The 17,599-nt window shown below is 43.6% G+C and overlaps 1 protein-coding gene across 9 annotated transcripts in view; it reads left to right on the forward strand.

The window, feature by feature from the left end:
* patj (PATJ crumbs cell polarity complex component) overlaps positions 1-17,599 on the forward strand; it is a 254,271-nt gene that overhangs the window by 192,396 nt on the left and 44,276 nt on the right. For all 9 annotated transcript variants that reach the window (XM_034179316.1, XM_034179318.1, XM_034179317.1 and 6 more), the window contains 2 exons: positions 7,998-8,194; positions 9,061-9,152. In XM_034179316.1, the coding sequence (XP_034035207.1) occupies positions 7,998-8,194; positions 9,061-9,152 (289 nt within the window). The remainder of the gene's footprint in view (positions 1-7,997; positions 8,195-9,060; positions 9,153-17,599) is intronic.

Consider the following 17,599-nt stretch of genomic DNA (forward strand, 5'->3'; position numbering starts at 1 on the left):
TCCTCACCTACGATCATGAACTTTGGGTAATGATCAAAAGAACAAGATCGCAAGTGAGGTTTCTCCCTCCCGGTATCTGGACTGTCTGAGAGGGTCTTACTGTGTAATCACTGGCACATTAGTGGTACAACGGGAAACCTCTCCGAGCTTTCAGTTCATCCAGATGGCAGTTTGTAGCACAACCAGCCGGCATGTTTGACTCCCCCAAAAAAAGTCCCTGGTTCGAGTCCAGCTTGTCCTCGTCTCCCTGTACATCTAGAGTAATCTTAGCAAGGGAATCTGGTGCAAAACCAGATCTGCTGTAAAAACAGCCAAAAGAAACTGGTTGACTTGTTTATTTAGTTAACCCTGCACTGGTGTTTGAAGGTACCTTTGGTTAGTTGGTTTAAGCACACTGTTAATAGCCCGTACAGTTTATAATAATATCACCAGCATCTGATTAACGATATTTCAGTGTGACTCAGACTGCGAAACAGTGAATGTGTCCTTGGGGGAGAAAGAGGGTTGGAGGAAGGGGGGACTAGGAGGGAGAGGGAGCTTTGGAAGGAGAGCGAAGGGGGAGAGAATTATAACTGAGCTGATCTGCTTCAGTATCACAGCCGTCGTCTGGCAGGAGCACATCCATCTGTCTCTGTCTGTCTCTCTGTGTCTCTCTATCTGTCTGTGTCTATTTTAGCCTCTTGAAGCTGTCTCTCTCTCTGTCTGTCACTCATGTCGTTTCCTGGACGTCTGCGTGCTGACAGAAACAGCTTGTGTCCTTCTGTCCATCGTGCTCCTCCGTGCACTTGCTCCATCATGTGGATTTGTCTCGGCGGGTTGTGAGGACTGAAGCATGGACAATGCTGCCGCTGGGTTCGTACGTTATCTCTCTGTCTCTGTGGTTATTTCTCTGCTCTCTGTCTCGGCTGCAGTAGATGAGCATGACTTCACTTTGATGGAGGTCGTTTTTATGTTAAACAGCACTTGATCCGTTCCATCGTGTCAACCTCAAAAGAAGTTCAGTCTTTCAGTGTTCAGGTCAGTCGTGCTCGTGGAGGGAATCCCAGGCCGATCTTCAGCCTCGACAGTCTACATATGAGGCAAAGTAGGAGGACAAGTCTCAGAACTGAATCATGGACTGAAGAGATGTGCAGTGAATTCGTTTGTGTCTGAATGTGGCTCTTCTACCTCGAAATGTTTGAAGTCTACATTAGAGCTTTTGAAGCCCAGGTGGTACTTACGGAACCATTCTGTGGCTGGTTGAAGATGCATCAGGTTGGAGTGAGAACTGATTCAGTGACTTATCCTGCATTGATGAAATCACTGATTTTCTCATGCAGCTTCTTTGTCCAAGATCGCGGTCTCAGCCTCCTGGTTGTCCTGTCAGCCAGCTGTCATTGTGGACACTGTTTATTTAGGTCCAGCATTTCTGTCACTGCATGTTCTGTTGTTTTAGATATGGAGAAAGCAAATAGTCACCTCACTGAGTCTGGGTGATGGTCCTGCATCCAGACTAAGATCCAGGCTTCAGTGACTTCTTGGACTCGTGCATCAGATGTTTCTCTGTATGTGATGAAAGTGTTGAACTTGTAAAAACATTCACTGATCTCAGCAGTGACATTCATATCATATGGAGTCATAAGGTCAAACATCAGAGATGTTTGGAGATATTGATGTCTTTGCAGGTCAATAAAAGTCCAAGTCTTTAGGCTCCTGGTGCTTCCTGTTTGAGTGTCAGGCTTAGACTCCAACCTAAGGTGGAGTCTTGACCTTAGGTCACAACATCCAGATGGCTTCATGTCTTTGGTTCCAGGTCTCTGTGATCACGCTGGAATGACTTTGTTTCAAAGGAACGATTTCTGAGACTCAGATGAGGAGGATCATTGACACTGTGAGGGAACATCAGTGACCACATTCTCCATGTGGTGTGTTTCTCATGTGCATTCCTTAGTGCACAGAAACCCAACAGCTGGAGAAGGCCAAGTGAACGCCCATGTCTCACCTGGCAGCAGCAGGTAAATGTTACCTTTCAGAATTAGGGATGAACTGCTTGTGGCAGAGTTGATGTGTGATATCGGTACAGCTCGCTGACCTGGTGATGGTGCTGAGGGCATCCCTTGTTCACATTCTGGCAGCAGCTGGAATGTTCCTGTTGATGGTTCCTACAGTGTTTGCTGTGCGTGCATCAGTCCCAATGGTTCCTGTTTGTGATTCCTGCAGTGCTTGCTGTGTATGTAGCAGTCACAGAGGTTCCTGTCTGTGGTTCCTGCAGTGTTTGCTGTCTGTGCAGCAGTCACAGTAGTTCCTGCGGTGTTTGCTGGCTGTGCAGCAGTCACAGTTGTTCCTGTGTGCGGTTCCTGCAGTGTGTGCTGTCTGTGCAGCAGTCACAGAGGCTGCTGTCTGTGGTTCCTGCAGTGTGTGCTGTCCATGCAGCAGTCACAGTGGTTCCTGTGTGTGGTTCCCTACAGTGTGTGCTGTCCATGCAGCAGTCACAGTGGTTCCTGCGTGTGATTCCTGCAGCGTGTGCTGTCCGTGCAGCAGTCACAGTGGTTCCTATGTGCGGTTCCTGTCCATGCAGCAGTCAAAGTGGTTCCTGCGTGTGATTCCTGCAGCGTGTGCTGTCCATGCAGCAGTCACAGTGGTTCCTGTGTGCGGTTCCTGCGGTGTGTGCTGTCCGTGCAGCAGTCACAGTGGTTCCTGTGTGCGGTTCCTGCGGTGTGTGCTGTCCGTGCAGCAGTCACAGTGGTTCCTGTCTGTGGTTCCTGTGGTATGTGCTGTCCATGCAGCAGTCACAGTGGTTCCTGTGTGTGGTTCCCTACAATGTTTGTTGTGCATGCAACAGTCGCAGTGGCTCCTGTCTGTGGTTCCTGCAGTGTGTTTGCTGTCTGTGCAGCAGTCCCAGTGGTTCCTGTGTGTGGTTCCTGCAGTGTTTGCTGTGCATACAGCAGTCCCAGTGGTTCCTGTGTGTGGTTCCTGCAGTGTTTGCTGTCTGTGCAGCAGTCACAGTGGTTCCTATCTGTGGTTCCTGCAGTGTTTGCTGTGCATGCAGCAGTCCCAGTGGTTCCTTATTGAAGATATTCTGGTAGATCCTATAGACTGTTCCGGACGAATATTAACAAATTGACGTAATGGGGAAGGAGCCAAGCCATTTAAAATCTTAAACATAAGACACAAATTAGAAAAGTTTATAATTCTCAAAACTAAGCAGCTGAAGCTTTTCTAGAATCCTCCAGTGGTGATATTGAACAGATTTTTTTATCTAGAGTTTTTAAGGTTTGTTTCTACAGAGATTTCAGTGGTTTAATAGTTGTTTCTCCATCCTGACCCCAACATATGACACAATATGACAAATGAGAAAAAAATCATAGCATGCATGAAGGTCTTTGCCGCTTCCATTGAGAGACAGCCTCTAATATGTCTAAAATGGATTAAATTATATCTGATGGTTTTGGTCATTTTTTCCACGTTACTTAAAATTAAGATTTGAATCAGTAACTACTCCAAGATATTTAAACTCCCTCACAGTGTCAATCCTCTCAGCTTTTATAATGATTTCATCACTCGGAAACTGGTTGGTTTTAGAAAAGAACATATCGCTTGTCTTACTTATGTTAAGGCTGAGACATGACCGGTCAAGCCGCTCTGTGATACTTTCCATAGCAGCTGTCAGCTTCCTGGCTGTTAGTTCAGCAGTTTTTGCATGTGTGTATAAAACAGTATCATCAGCATACTACATTTGCAGATCCATGCCCTAACACACCTGTGGCAGATCATTAATATAAAGACTAAATAGGAGGGGTTCCAAAACAGAACCTTGTGGCACACCCACTGTACACTTAATGTTATCAGAGAAAAGTAGAGAAGCTTGAATCTTCGACTGGACTGGGTTGTCGTGAGGGCGTTTTGCTTCAAATCACTGAAGCTTCCTCAGCTAAAATTCCAGCTTTTGTTGGCTTCTGGTTTATTCTTCTCTACAAGAGTCAAGACAGAAGTCAGACTACCAGAGCAAGAATTTTAGCTGAGGAAGCTTCAGTGATTTGAAGCAAAACGCCCTCACGACAACCCAGTCCAGTCGAAGATTCAAGCTTCTCTACTATGGAAACCACCTGGACAACTGAGAGCCTACACAGAAACATTATCAGAGAAAACATCATTAACTTTAAGACACTGCATCCTATCAGATAAATAAGAAGCCATCCATTGCAGCCTTTTTGATGAAATATTAAAATTTGAAAGTTTTGAGATAAGAACATTGTGATTTATCGTATCAAATGCTTTTCTCAAATCTAAAAATACGGCACCAACTACCCCCCCGTCTAGTTTAAATTTTATCTGCTCGATCAGCTGTAAAACAGCTGTTTCAGTGGAGTGATTGAGCCTAAAACTAAACTGCAATGGATGTAAACAGAACCTGCTATCTGCGAGATATGTAGTCAGTTGTTTAATTACTACCTTCTCAGCAACTTTCGAGAGCACTGGAAGTATACTTTTTGGTGTGAAATTACTGGCTTCATGACGGTCACCAGACTTAAAGATAGGAGTGACAATGGCTCGCTTCCAAGCACTTGGAAAAACATTGTTTTATTGATAAATTGATTAAGTGAGTAATTGGTGGCACTAATGGGGTTTGGTGGTTTTTAACAAACGTGGTATCGAGCTGAAAAACATCCCTACAGTTGGAGTTCTTTAAAGAGCTGATGATTTTATTCACTTCTGTGACATCTGTTGGAGCCAGAACAAAAGCTTCATCAGGAGAAGTAATGGATACAAAATCCAATTCCATTTCAGTGAAGTTTCTTCCAGGATCATTAACTGAATCAATAAAATAATGATTCAAAATTTTAGCAACAGCAGACTTGTCATCTGTCAAAATTCCATCAATGTTCAATTGAATATCTTCTGGGACAAGTGGCTCATTCCTCATCAAATTATTCATGCCCTGTCATATTAGTTTGCTATTACCTTTGGCATTATGTAGAATATTAAGATAAAATTGAGATTTAGCCTGCCTCAATTCAACCTTATTAAACCCTTATTAATTCCTTAGGCCTTTAAAAATCAGCAAGTCTGTGCTCACTTTAGATTTAATGGCTTTTTTTTTTTAGCACAGCATCCCTTTCGTTCATGAGTTTCCACACATTTTCATTTAACCATGGTAGATTTTTTCTTTTACATTTTTTCTGGATTTTAACAATAAAATGTTCTCTTACAGAGTTAATATTATTGACAAATATATTACAGTACTACCACTTTCCAGATCATCAGAGGCTATTACATCATCCCAGCTTAGATCACTGATTTTATTGTCAAACACAGCTTGTCTACTTTTGGTATGCCTGCACTGCCTTTGGTTCCTGCAGTGTTTGAACTGCTGTTGCGCTGCAGTGACCTCCAGGACTTGCTGCAGTGCTGCTGCACTCGTCCTCGTCTCTCGGTGGAAACACTTCAGCACATTTTGTCATTTGATGGATGAAACGTTTTGTTTCTGAACTTCTCTTGCTGATGTCACAGTGTGTGATGTCACAGAGAGTGGGCGTGGACGCACTGCATCAGATAAATGAACTTTAAAGGACATCAAAGCTCAGCGACATCCTTAAAGATTTTTCAGTTTCACAGCAGTGTGATGGTGAACTCCAGCTCAGTATTCATTCCTGCTGCCACCATGAGGAGAGTGACACTTTATGATGCCACCTTTGCCCTGTGGGATTTGGGACCAGAGGTCCAGTGAGAGTTCCCAGTTTGTGGATCTTATTGATGTCAGCACATGAGGCCGTTACAATACGACACCTGCTTATTAATACTTAATTAAATGAATCAGGTCTGTTCAGTCAATCATGAGCAAGCAACCATGAGGATTTGCTCACTGGTCTGGTGTAACACAAACTCTGCTTCAATTTCAATTTATTTTCATTTATAAAGCGCCAAATCACCACAGAGTTGCCTCAAGGCACTTCACACAAGTAAGGTCTAACCTTACTAACCCCCAGAGCAGCAGTGTTAAGGAAAAACTCCCTCTGAGGAAGAAACCTCAAGCAGAGCAGACTCAAAGAGGTGACCCTCTGCTTGGGTCATGATACAGACACAAATTACAGAACAATTCACAAAACGAATATACAGGAAATGTTACCGGTGCACAGGACAGGAGGGCTTCAGAAACAGACAACACACCCATCTCTGGATGGAGCTGCACCTCAGAGAGAAAAGAAACAGAATCAGACGTCAGAAAGACAACAAATACAGTATAATTTGTCAGCATTAAGCAACAAGAAAAACAGAAAAAATACTAAGGTGATCGCTGGCCACGAGCCCTAAACTTCACTAAAAGACCCAGAATTTATGTAAATTTGAGGCCGCGGCACGCTCTGTTTACTAATAAAATGAATTAAAAAGAGTAAAAAGCATAGTAACATACTATACCAGTATGCTAGCCATATGAAAGGGAAAATAAGTGCATCTTAAGTCTGGACTTGAAAGTCTCTACAGAATCTGACTGTTTTATTGATGCAGGGAGATCATTCCACAGAACAGGGGCACGATAAGAGAAAGCTCTGTGACCCGCAGACTTTTTATTCACCCTAGGGACACAAAGTAGTCCTGCACCTTGAGAATGCAGAGCCTGGGTCGGTACGTAAGGTTTAATTAAGTCAGCTAGGTAGGGAGGTGCCAGTCCATGAACAATTTTATAGGCTAGTAGCAGAACCTTAAAATCTGATCTCACTGGGACAGGAAGCCAGTGAAGAGACGCCAAAATGGGTGTAATGTGGTCGAACTTTCTGCTTCGTGTCAAAAGTCTGGCAGCAGCATTTTGGACCAATTGGAGACCCCTAATGCTGGACTGTGGTAAACCAGAAAATAGAACATTGTAGTAGTCCAATCTAGAAGAGACAAATGCATGGATCAGGGTCTCAGCATCAGTCATAAACAGAATGGGACAAATCTTCACTATATTTCGCAGGTGGAAGAAAGCAGTCCTCGTAATATTTCTAATGTGGAAGTCAAAGGACAACGTAGGATCAAAAATTACCCCAAGGTTCCTCACTTTCAGTGTGATATATGACACACAAGCCTAGGCTAAGCGTTAACTGGTCAAATTGATGCCGATGTCTCACTGGACCAAGAACCATCATTTCAGTCTTATCAGAGTTTAAAAGTAGGAAGTTGCTAGACATCCAGCTAGACATTCAGTCTTCTAAGGATTTTATGTGGATGAGATTACCAGCAGTTTTCGGCACGTATAACTGAGTATCATCTGCATAGCAGTGAAAGGTAATCCCAAAACACCGTAATATGTGCCCAAGGGATGCTATATAAAGGGAGAAAAGCAGGGGGCCTAAGACAGACCCTTGTGGAACCCATGTCAACCATGCAAGGGCACTCCCAGTAATCCCAAAATGATTCTCCAGCCTACTGAGTTAAATATGATGAGCCACAGTAATCAGACTGCTTATTTATCCTGTTATAAAGAATCCAAACAGATTGAAGAAATTTGGTGATTTTTATCACAAATCAATACATTTGTGGTCGAAACAATTAATGTGTGCAAGAGTCCAGTGTTTCTGTTGTACTGCCACCCGCTGGTCTGATGAATAATGACACCCAAGGATGTACCAGTATATGAATGTTTCACTCTGTGTGGATGTGCACGCCCCGTCATTCACCTGGCAGGAATCATGTGAATTCCTCTGAACCTGACGTGCTTGTTAAAGTTATTCTGCAGTGTTGAATTAGAGAGGAAATAAGGTGTAAATTAAAGTATTAAATGTGCGGCTGTGCACCACTGTGATAAGCCCGCTGACCTTTTAAATCTCAGAGGAGAAGCTTTTTACTGCAGATGTGACATCAGCGTGTCACAAAGCGGCGCTCCCAAAAGGTCACAAACCACACGTTCACTGAATTAATTTGTTTGTTTCTGTGTTAAAATCTGCTGATAAATAAAGTCATTGATTAGTTGCATGGCGTTGAAACGTCTGTGTGACTTTAGGTGATTAACTCGACTCCTCCTCTTCATTCTCCCGTAGAGCATTGGTGTGAGCAGGATTTGGACCTGCAGGGGGAGCTGTTGTACGTGGAGCTGGAGAAGGATCGGCAGGGTTTGGGTCTCAGCTTGGCCGGGAACCGGGATCGTTCTCAGCTCAGCATCTTCGTCGTGGGACTTCACCCCGGAGGACCTGCTGCTCGCGATGGACGGATCCGGGTTGGAGATGAGCTGCTGGAGGTGAGACCAGATTGATCCTGATTGTCCTTCAGGCATCACCTTACGGGGTGGGATGAGTCACGTTCCTAGTATGTGTTTGTCACTAACTTGACCCCAAATTGTGTGCTACCATCCAACCTATATAGTCTCTGTTGGACCCACACAGTGGTGGCTTCATGTCGCTTGTCCAGGCTCATGGATCTACTCTGAGTACCCAGACACTCGCCATCAAAGCCCCGTCAAAGGTTAGCTCCAGGACGGGGCTCCGGTTCCACCTGTTCTGGGTGAAGGTTCAACAGAATAGTTCAAAACTCTGAGTCTTTGGTATCTCAGCTGAGGTTAGGTGTCTTCAGGAGATCTGACCCGGACAGCCCAACATTTAAACAAGGACCTTCCAGAAACTGGTTGGGAGTTGGTTCTCATTCCGATGTGAGGTTAAAACGGAGCACAGGGGTTGACCGGCGCCATGCGCAGTGACATGGGTGTTGGTTTGCACCTCGCTGTTGATGAGAGACCCAAAAGGGCCAGTGAAGTCCTCAACTTGGGAAACAAACAGGGATTTCCATGGTTACAGAGTAGATCCGTTTACGTTTGTCTGCTGAGATCCTGGTGGATCTCAGAGGTGGATCTCATTTGTTGGTTTTGTGTCATTGTCACATGTGAGACACATATCCTCCAAAGGTTCATAGGAGACAGACGTAACATGTCCCCACGGCGGTTTGAGGTGGAAATGTTTGTTAGACTGTATGAGCTGAGTCAACCTGAAAGACTGAAGTTCATGAAGACCTGCGGGTTCCATCTCCAGAAGCCTCCAGAAGACTTTAGTCTGCAGACATGAGTGTTTACTGTTTGTTTCAACATGTTGCTGTTGTTTGTCTGTTTGTCAGATTAACAGTCAGGTTCTGTATGGGCGGAGTCACCAGAACGCCTCTGCCATCATTAAGAGCGCCGCTGCCAAGGTGAAGCTAATCCTGCTCAGGTAGGACCCAGAAGCATCCTAGATCAGTACTTAATCCTATGCTGTCTGTCTTCATTGGTTTATTTGTTGTTTGTCCCAAAGCTCTGGGTTTGACCCTGTCAAATGCAGCCAGTAAACACATCACAATAACTCCAAAACACTAAATGTTCTTATCTTATTAATCTCCACATTAAAAGGACACATAATGAAGATAATCTGATTAAGATTTGGTGAACTTTGGTGTGTCATAATCAGGAGAACAAGCAGTTCATATTTAATACACTGTATTCACACGTCTGGGCTCGCCGCACAAAATTCTGCCTGAAGTGGCGATGGGCATTTGCACAAACTTAGCCAATTATTCGGTTTGTTGCACCGACCATTTCAATAAAATGTCTGATTTCCTCACAAAGAATAAATCACCTGTCTGCGTCTCTTTTTTTTTCTTCTGTCCTTTTGTCATTTATTAATTATGTTTCTTGTTAGCTGATGTCTGGCGAAAAAAAAACAAAACCCTGACGTGCACAGTCAGTTTTAAATATTAACCACACAATGATTTACTTCACTGAAACATTTTTCACTGTTAAATTTACCTCTCAAAGCTTTGAAGATGAAGTGGCTTCCATCCCACACAGCTGACTTTATTTTCCCAAATTTTTCATCTGTTGGGATCTGAAGGGAATCTGTACATCTTGAACTCCTTATGTCTATTTGTGCATCCAAACGCACAACAACCTGGTGTCGCCGACCGAATGGTCCCCCCTAAAAATCGGCCCACCCTGCCTTCACTGTGCATGCGTCATTTCTGAGCGTCAGCAGCGACTCACGATTATCACCTTGTGTCTGCTTCAAACTGACTTTAGAATGATTTAAGAGGTTTTACTTTGTCATCTGATGGTTAATAATCACGTTAATCCCCTTGATCGCTTTGGGTGTGGAGAGTCAGACTCAGAGAGTCAGACTCAGATGTGCTGCTGTGGCGCTCTGATCGCTCTCCTGTCTTTTATTATGAAATATTGCTGAATTGATCTGATTGATGGATTGAATTTAAATCTTTAGTATGTTGCTTAAAGATGCATGTACCAAATCCTCTGCAAGGTTCTAAAAATCGATCACTGGTAAAGTCGTCATGCTGATTGAATGATTTGCATTCAGTCACAATAATGATATGATGAACTTTGCAAACTGTGTTGGGAGGTCAGACTGTTGGTCCCCCTGGAAGCATCTGAAGATCCTTTGTGGGCTCTTCTGCTTGTTGTCAGTGTTTGTTTGTTTGTTTGTTTGCTGTATCGGAGCAGCAGGTCCTGTTAGCGCTCGCTGTGTTCAGTCAGGTGCCAAAATCTCATTAAAGTCGTGTCCACAGGACACCCTGAATGATTTATCTCTGGGTAAAGGTCATTGGAGCCCTGAGCAATGGGATGTTGACGGGGCAGGAGCCTCACAGCCCATCACCATGGAAACCGAGGCGGTTATCCAAACGCTGCTCCCACAGCTGATTGACTGCGTAATGAAGATGGACCTTCAGCAGTCAAACGGTTAAAGCAGAAGTCAGAAATAATAATTTAAAAAAGCACTGTGGTCCTTGAGTCAAGATCATTTCACAGACTGAGGTGTCCCTGAGTTCCATGGTGTATGACCGAGCTGGTCCAGTAAATCAGGACTGATGTCTGCTCGTGGGACGGAGCCACCTCATGCATAAACTGTGCAGTGTTTTATCTCACAGCCTGTCATGATTCAGCCTGTTCTGGGCTCTTGTTATTATCTGGACTCATGTGTATCAGTCTTTGATCCTGTGTCTTTAATTTTCTGTTTATCATGATTCCAGTCCCTGGTTTGGCCATTGTATTTTAGTCACTTAAGTTTTGTTTTGGTTTTGTTCTGTATATCTCTTTTCTGTGCACATTACTTTTGTCATTGGTTTTATGCTCTGTTTATCCTTTATTTTCTGGGTAGTCATTAGTTGTATTTTCTGTTTTACTGTTGCCACTTGTTGGTCCCGTTCTAGTGTGGTTGATCACTGTCTTATGTTGGCACTCTTTTCTTGTCTTCTCTGCGTTAGGTTTTTCAGTTTTTATCACAGTTGGTTGGGGTTTGATTTTCAGTCACTGAGTCTGTTTCTTTTACTCACACTCACCTGTCACTCTACTCCTGCCTCACCTCTGTCTTGTCTGACCACGCCCCTTCCAGCACTTTCCCTGACACCTGTGTCTTGTTTTCCTAATTACTGCACCTGTTATTTAAACCCCTCACTTCCTCCTCTCCCTGCCAGTTCATTTGTGCTTTCTAGTTCACGTTCCAGGCCTTTGTCTTGCTCTGTTTTGCTCTGCAGTGTTTTTGACCATGTTCTGCGTTTGACCTTGCTCTGGCCTCAGCCCATGACCATTGCTGCCTTGTTTTGACCAGTGCATGTTTTTGGACCTCGCCTTAGCCTGTCGCCAGCTTGTACCGCCGCCTCTCTGACTGTCTACTTGTGTACCGAATCCCTGCCTGCCTTTTTGAGATAAAGCCTTTTTACTATCACACCAGTCTCTGTGAGTTTTGCATTTGCGTCCATCCACCTTCTGTGCCACGCCTAGTCTGATCCCGACAGAACGAACTGGCCAGAAATCAATCAATCAATCAATCAATTTTTTTTTATATAGCGCCAAATCACAACAAACAGTTGCCCCAAGGCGCTTTATATTGTAAGGCAAGGCCATACAATAATTATGTAAAACCCCAACGGTCAAAACGACCCCCTGTGAGCAAGCACTTGGCTACAGTGGGAAGGAAAAACTCCCTTTTAACAGGAAGAAACCTCCAGCAGAACCAGGCTCAGGGAGGGGCAGTCTTCTGCTGGGACTGGTTGGGGCTGAGGGAGAGAACCAGGAAAAAGACATGCTGTGGAGGGGAGCAGAGATCGATCACTAATGATTAAATGCAGAGTGGTGCATACAGAGCAAAAAGAAAAAGAAACAGTGCATCATGGGAACCCCCCAGCAGTCTACGTCTATAGCAGCATAACTAAGGGATGGTTCAGGGTCACCTGATCCAGCCCTAACTATAAGCTTTAGCAAAAAGGAAAGTTTTAAGCCTAATCTTAAAAGTAGAGAGGGTGTCTGTCTCCCTGATCTGAATTGGGAGCTGGTTCCACAGGAGAGGAGCCTGAAAGCTGAAGGCTCTGCCTCCCATTCTACTCTTACAAACCCTAGGAACTACAAGTAAGCCTGCAGTCTGAGAGCGAAGCGCTCTATTGGGGTAATATGGTACTACGAGGTCCCTAAGATAAGATGGGACCTGATTATTCAAAACCTTATAAGTAAGAAGAAGAATTTTAAATTCTATTCTAGAATTAACAGGAAGCCAATGAAGAGAGGCCAATATGGGTGAGATATGCTCTCTCCTTCTAGTCCCCGTCAGTACTCTAGCTGCAGCATTTTGAATTAACTGAAGGCTTTTTAGGGAACTTTTAGGACAACCTGATAATAATGAATTACAATAGTCCAGCCTAGAGGAAATAAATGCATGAATTAGTTTTTCAGCATCACTCTGAGACAAGACCTTTCTGATTTTAGAGATATTGCGTAAATGCAAAAAAGCAGTCCTACATATTTGTTTAATATGCACTTTGAATGACATATCCTGATCAAAAATGACTCCAAGATTTCTCACAGTATTACTAGAGGTCAGGGTAATGCCATCCAGAGTAAGGATCTGGTTAGACACCATGTTTCTAAGATTTGTGGGGCCAAGTACAATAACTTCAGTTTTATCTGAGTTTAAAAGCAGGAAATTAGAGGTCATCCATGTCTTTATGTCTGTAAGACAATCCTGCAGTTTAGCTAATTGATGTGTGTCCTCTGGCTTCATGGATAGATAAAGCTGGGTATCATCTGCGTAACAATGAAAATTTAAGCAATACCGTCTAATAATACTGCCTAAGGGAAGCATGTATAAAGTGAATAAAATTGGTCCTAGCACAGAACCTTGTGGAACTCCATAATTAACTTTAGTCTGTGAAGAAGATTCCCCATTTACATGAACAAATTGTAATCTATTAGACAAATATGATTCAAACCACCGCAGCGCAGTGCCTTTAATACCTATGGCATGCTCTAATCTCTGTAATAAAATTTTATGGTCAACAGTATCAAAAGCAGCACTGAGATCTAACAGAACAAGCACAGAGATGAGTCCACTGTCCGAGGCCATAAGAAGATCATTTGTAACCTTCACTAATGCTGTTTCTGTACTATGATGAATTCTAAAACCTGACTGAAACTCTTCAAATAGACCATTCCTCTGCAGATGATCAGTTAGCTGTTTTACAACTACCCTTTCAAGAATTTTTGAGAGAAAAGGAAGGTTGGAGATTGGCCTATAATTAGCTAAGATAGCTGGGTCAAGTGATGGCTTTTTAAGTAATGGTTTAATTACTGCCACCTTAAAAGCCTGTGGTACATAGCCAACTAACAAAGATAGATTGATCATATTTAAGATCGAAGCATTAAATAATGGTAGGGCTTCCTTGAGCAGCCTGGTAGGAATGGGGTCTAATAAACATGTTGATGGTTTGGATGAAGTAACTAATGAGAATAACTCAGACAGAACAATCGGAGAGAAAGAGTCTAACCAAATACCGGCATCACTGAAAGCAGCCAAAGATAACGATACGTCTTTGGGATGGTTATGAGTAATTTTTTCTCTAATAGTTAAAATTTTGTTAGCAAAGAAAGTCATGAAGTCATTACTAGTTAAAGTTAATGGAATACTCAGCTCAATAGAGCTCTGACTCTTTGTCAGCCTGGCTACAGTGCTGAAAAGAAACCTGGGGTTGTTCTTATTTTCTTCAATTAGTGATGAGTAGAAAGATGTCCTAGCTTTACGAAGGGCTTTTTTATAGAGCAACAGACTCTTTTTCCAGGCTAAGTGAAGATCTTCTAAATTAGTGAGACGCCATTTCCTCTCCAACTTACGGGTTATCTGCTTTAAGCTACGAGTTTGTGAGTTATACCACGGAGTCAGACACTTCTGATTTAAAGCTCTCTTTTTCAGAGGAGCTACAGCATCCAAAGTTGTCTTCAATGAGGATGTAAAACTATTGACGAGATACTCTATCTCCCTTACAGAGTTTAGGTAGCTACTCTGCACTGTGTTGGTATATGGCATTAGAGAACATAAAGAAGGAATCATATCCTTAAACCTAGTTACAGCGCTTTCTGAAAGACTTCTAGTGTAATGAAACTTATTCCCCACTGCTGGGTAGTCCATCAGAGTAAATGTAAATGTTATTAAGAAATGATCAGACAGAAGGGAGTTATCAGGGAATACTGTTAAGTCTTCTATTTCCATACCATAAGTCAGAACAAGATCTAAGATATGATTAAAGTGGTGGGTGGACTCATTTACTTTTTGAGCAAAGCCAATAGAGTCTAATAATAGATTAAATGCAGTGTTGAGGCTGTCATTCTCAGCATCTGTGTGGATGTTAAAATCGCCCACTATAATTATCTTATCTGAGCTAAGCACTAAGTCAGACAAAAGGTCTGAAAATTCACAGAGAAACTCACAGTAACGACCAGGTGGACGATAGATAATAACAAATAAAACTGGTTTTTGGGACTTCCAATTTGGATGGACAAGACTAAGAGACAAGCTTTCAAATGAATTAAAGCTCTGTCTGGGTTTTGGATTAATTAATAAGCTGGAATGGAAGATTGCTGCTAATCCTCCACCCCGGCCCGTGCTACGAGCATTCTGACAGTTAGTGTGACTCGGGGGTGTTGACTCATTTAAACTAACATATTCATCCTGCTGTAACCAGGTTTCTGTTAGGCAGAATAAATCAATATGTTGATCAATTATTATATCATTTACCAACAGGGACTTAGAAGAGAGAGACCTAATGTTTAATAGACCACATTTAACTGTTTTAGTCTGTGGTGCAGTTGAAGGTGCTATATTATTTTTTCTTTTTGAATTTTTATGCTTAAATAGATTTTTGCTGGTTATTGGTAGTCTGGGAGCAGGCACCGTCTCTACGGGGATGGGGTAATGAGGGGATGGCAGGGGGAGAGAAGCTGCAGAGAGGTGTGTAAGACTACAACTCTGCTTCCTGGTCCCAACCCTGGATAGTCACGGTTTGGAGGATTTAAGAAAATTGGCCAGATTTCTAGAAATGAGAGCTGCTCCATCCAAAGTGGGATGGCTGCCGTCTCTCCTAACAAGACCAGGTTTTCCCCAGAAGCTTTGCCAATTATCTATGAAGCCCACCTCATTTTTTGGACACCACTCAGACAGCCAGCAATTCAAGGAGAACATGCGGCTAAACATGTCACTCCCGGTCTGATTGGGGAGGGGCCCAGAGAAAACTACAGAGTCCGACATTGTTTTTGCAAAGTTACACACCGATTCAATGTTAATTTTAGTGACCTCCGATTGGCGTAACCGGGTGTCATTACTGCCGACGTGAATTACAATCTTACCAAATTTACGCTTAGCCTTAGCCAGCAGTTTCAAATTTCCTTCAATGTCGCCTGCTCTGGCCCCCGGAAGACAATTGACTATGGTTGCTGGTGTCGCTAACTTCACATTTCTCAAAACAGAGTCGCCAATAACCAGAGTTTGATCCTCGGCGGGTGTATCGTCGAGTGGGGAAAAACGGTTAAAGATGTGAACGGGTTGGCGGTGTACACGGGGCTTCTGTTTAGGGCTACGCTTCCTCCTCACAGTCACCCAGTCGGCCTGCTTTCCCGGCTGCTCGGGATCTGCCAGGGGGGAACTAACGGCGGCTAAGCTACCTTGGTCCGCACCGACTACAGGGGCCTTGCTAGCTGTAGAATTTTCCACGGTGCGGAGCCGAGTCTCCAATTCGCCCAGCCTGGCCTCCAAAGCTACGAATAAGCTACACTTATTACAAGTACCATTACTGCTAAAGGAGGCCGAGGAATAACTAAACATTTCACACCCAGAGCAGAAAAGTGCGGGAGAGACAGGAGAAGCCGCCATGCTAAATCGGCTAAGAGCTAGTAGCTACGCTAAGCTAGCGGATTCCTAAAAACACGCAAAGCGAATAATGTGTAAATAATTTAGAGGTGATTCAGCAGAAGGAGTGCTTTAGTTAAGGCACGTAAAGATTACACTGGGAAACAAATCGTAATCTAGATAACTAGATCAATCTAACTGCGCAGATCAAACAGCTAACAGATACAGAAAAACACCGCTGTGCTCCGGAACAAGAAGTGATACAATACCGCAGTGAGAGCCGACCACCAGTAGAGTCAAGTAAAAAAGTAAAAAAAAAAAAAATAAAAAGGTAAAAAAGTAAAAAAGTCTTGAAAAAGACTATTAGTTCAAAGTCCAAAGCAGCAGGTAGCAGTCTCTGTGTAAACAGTCCCAACAGAGAGCCAAAATTAACAGATACAGCAAAACACCGCTGTGCTCCGGAACAGGAAGTGATACAATACCGCAGTGAGAGCGGTGTTGAACTGTTCTGAAATGGACACAGCAAGCTCATACCTAACCGTTATGATCCCAGACATGGCCACCATTAAGGACATTTTTTCTCAGATCAACTTTTTCTTCAACTGTTTTCATTTCTGCTACCCCCAAAGAAGATGTTTGATTTTTTGGACAAAGCTTGGAATCTGGTGGAAGCCAATTCCTGGCTTTTTGAATTTTTTCCTGACCTAGAAGACCTGGACAGTATGTTTGCTGCAGGGCGTCTCCCAGCCTGGGTGAGTCAGCCTGAATTCCACCTGTCATCCAGCCTCCCACTCTCAGACTGTGAATCAGATTGGGAAGACATTGAGGACGACACGTCATCTGATACAGAAGGGCAGACACTGCAGGACACAGCCATGTTTCTGTTCAAGATTCAAGACTTATTTTATGAATACTGGGACAGTACTGATTGGCTGGACAGAAAGCGAGTCCTAGCAGCATTAGACCAGATCCTGCAGACCGAGCCTGAGGTTGTATCAACTTTTCCTGATCTAGGTAATATCAAGTTCTTTTTTAGGCAAGGTCAGATGCCTCCATGTGTTGAAGATCCCATGGACTTTCTGATTGAATGTGACATTTATGAGGCCTGTTCAGACATGCCACACTTCATAACCCTGTCTAGTGCAGCAGTTTCGCCATCTCAATTGGTCACACCGAGCATGCTCTGTCTGCCACCGACACCAGCACCACGATGCTGTGTTACGTGGAAGCCGGTTGTGCAGTGCCAAACAGGAGAACCAGCTCCACGGTCGTATGCCAGCACCACGTAAGCTTCGTGTGCCATCATCTGTTGCTTCCTCATCTGAAAGAGAAGCCTTGTTGTTGCCTGACCCCTCAGCCGAGATTTTACCTTACAGATCATCCGCTGAGCCGTCAGGAAGATCTATGTCTCCACTGCGCACAGCGCCACCTGCTGTGACGCCTCCAGAACAAGTAGAACCTTCTGGAAAAGTCACACCCACACAGCATTACACCATATACGTACC

This window comes from Thalassophryne amazonica, chromosome 10 (assembly GCF_902500255.1).
Source record: "Thalassophryne amazonica chromosome 10, fThaAma1.1, whole genome shotgun sequence".
Lineage (NCBI taxonomy): Eukaryota > Metazoa > Chordata > Actinopteri > Batrachoidiformes > Batrachoididae > Thalassophryne > Thalassophryne amazonica.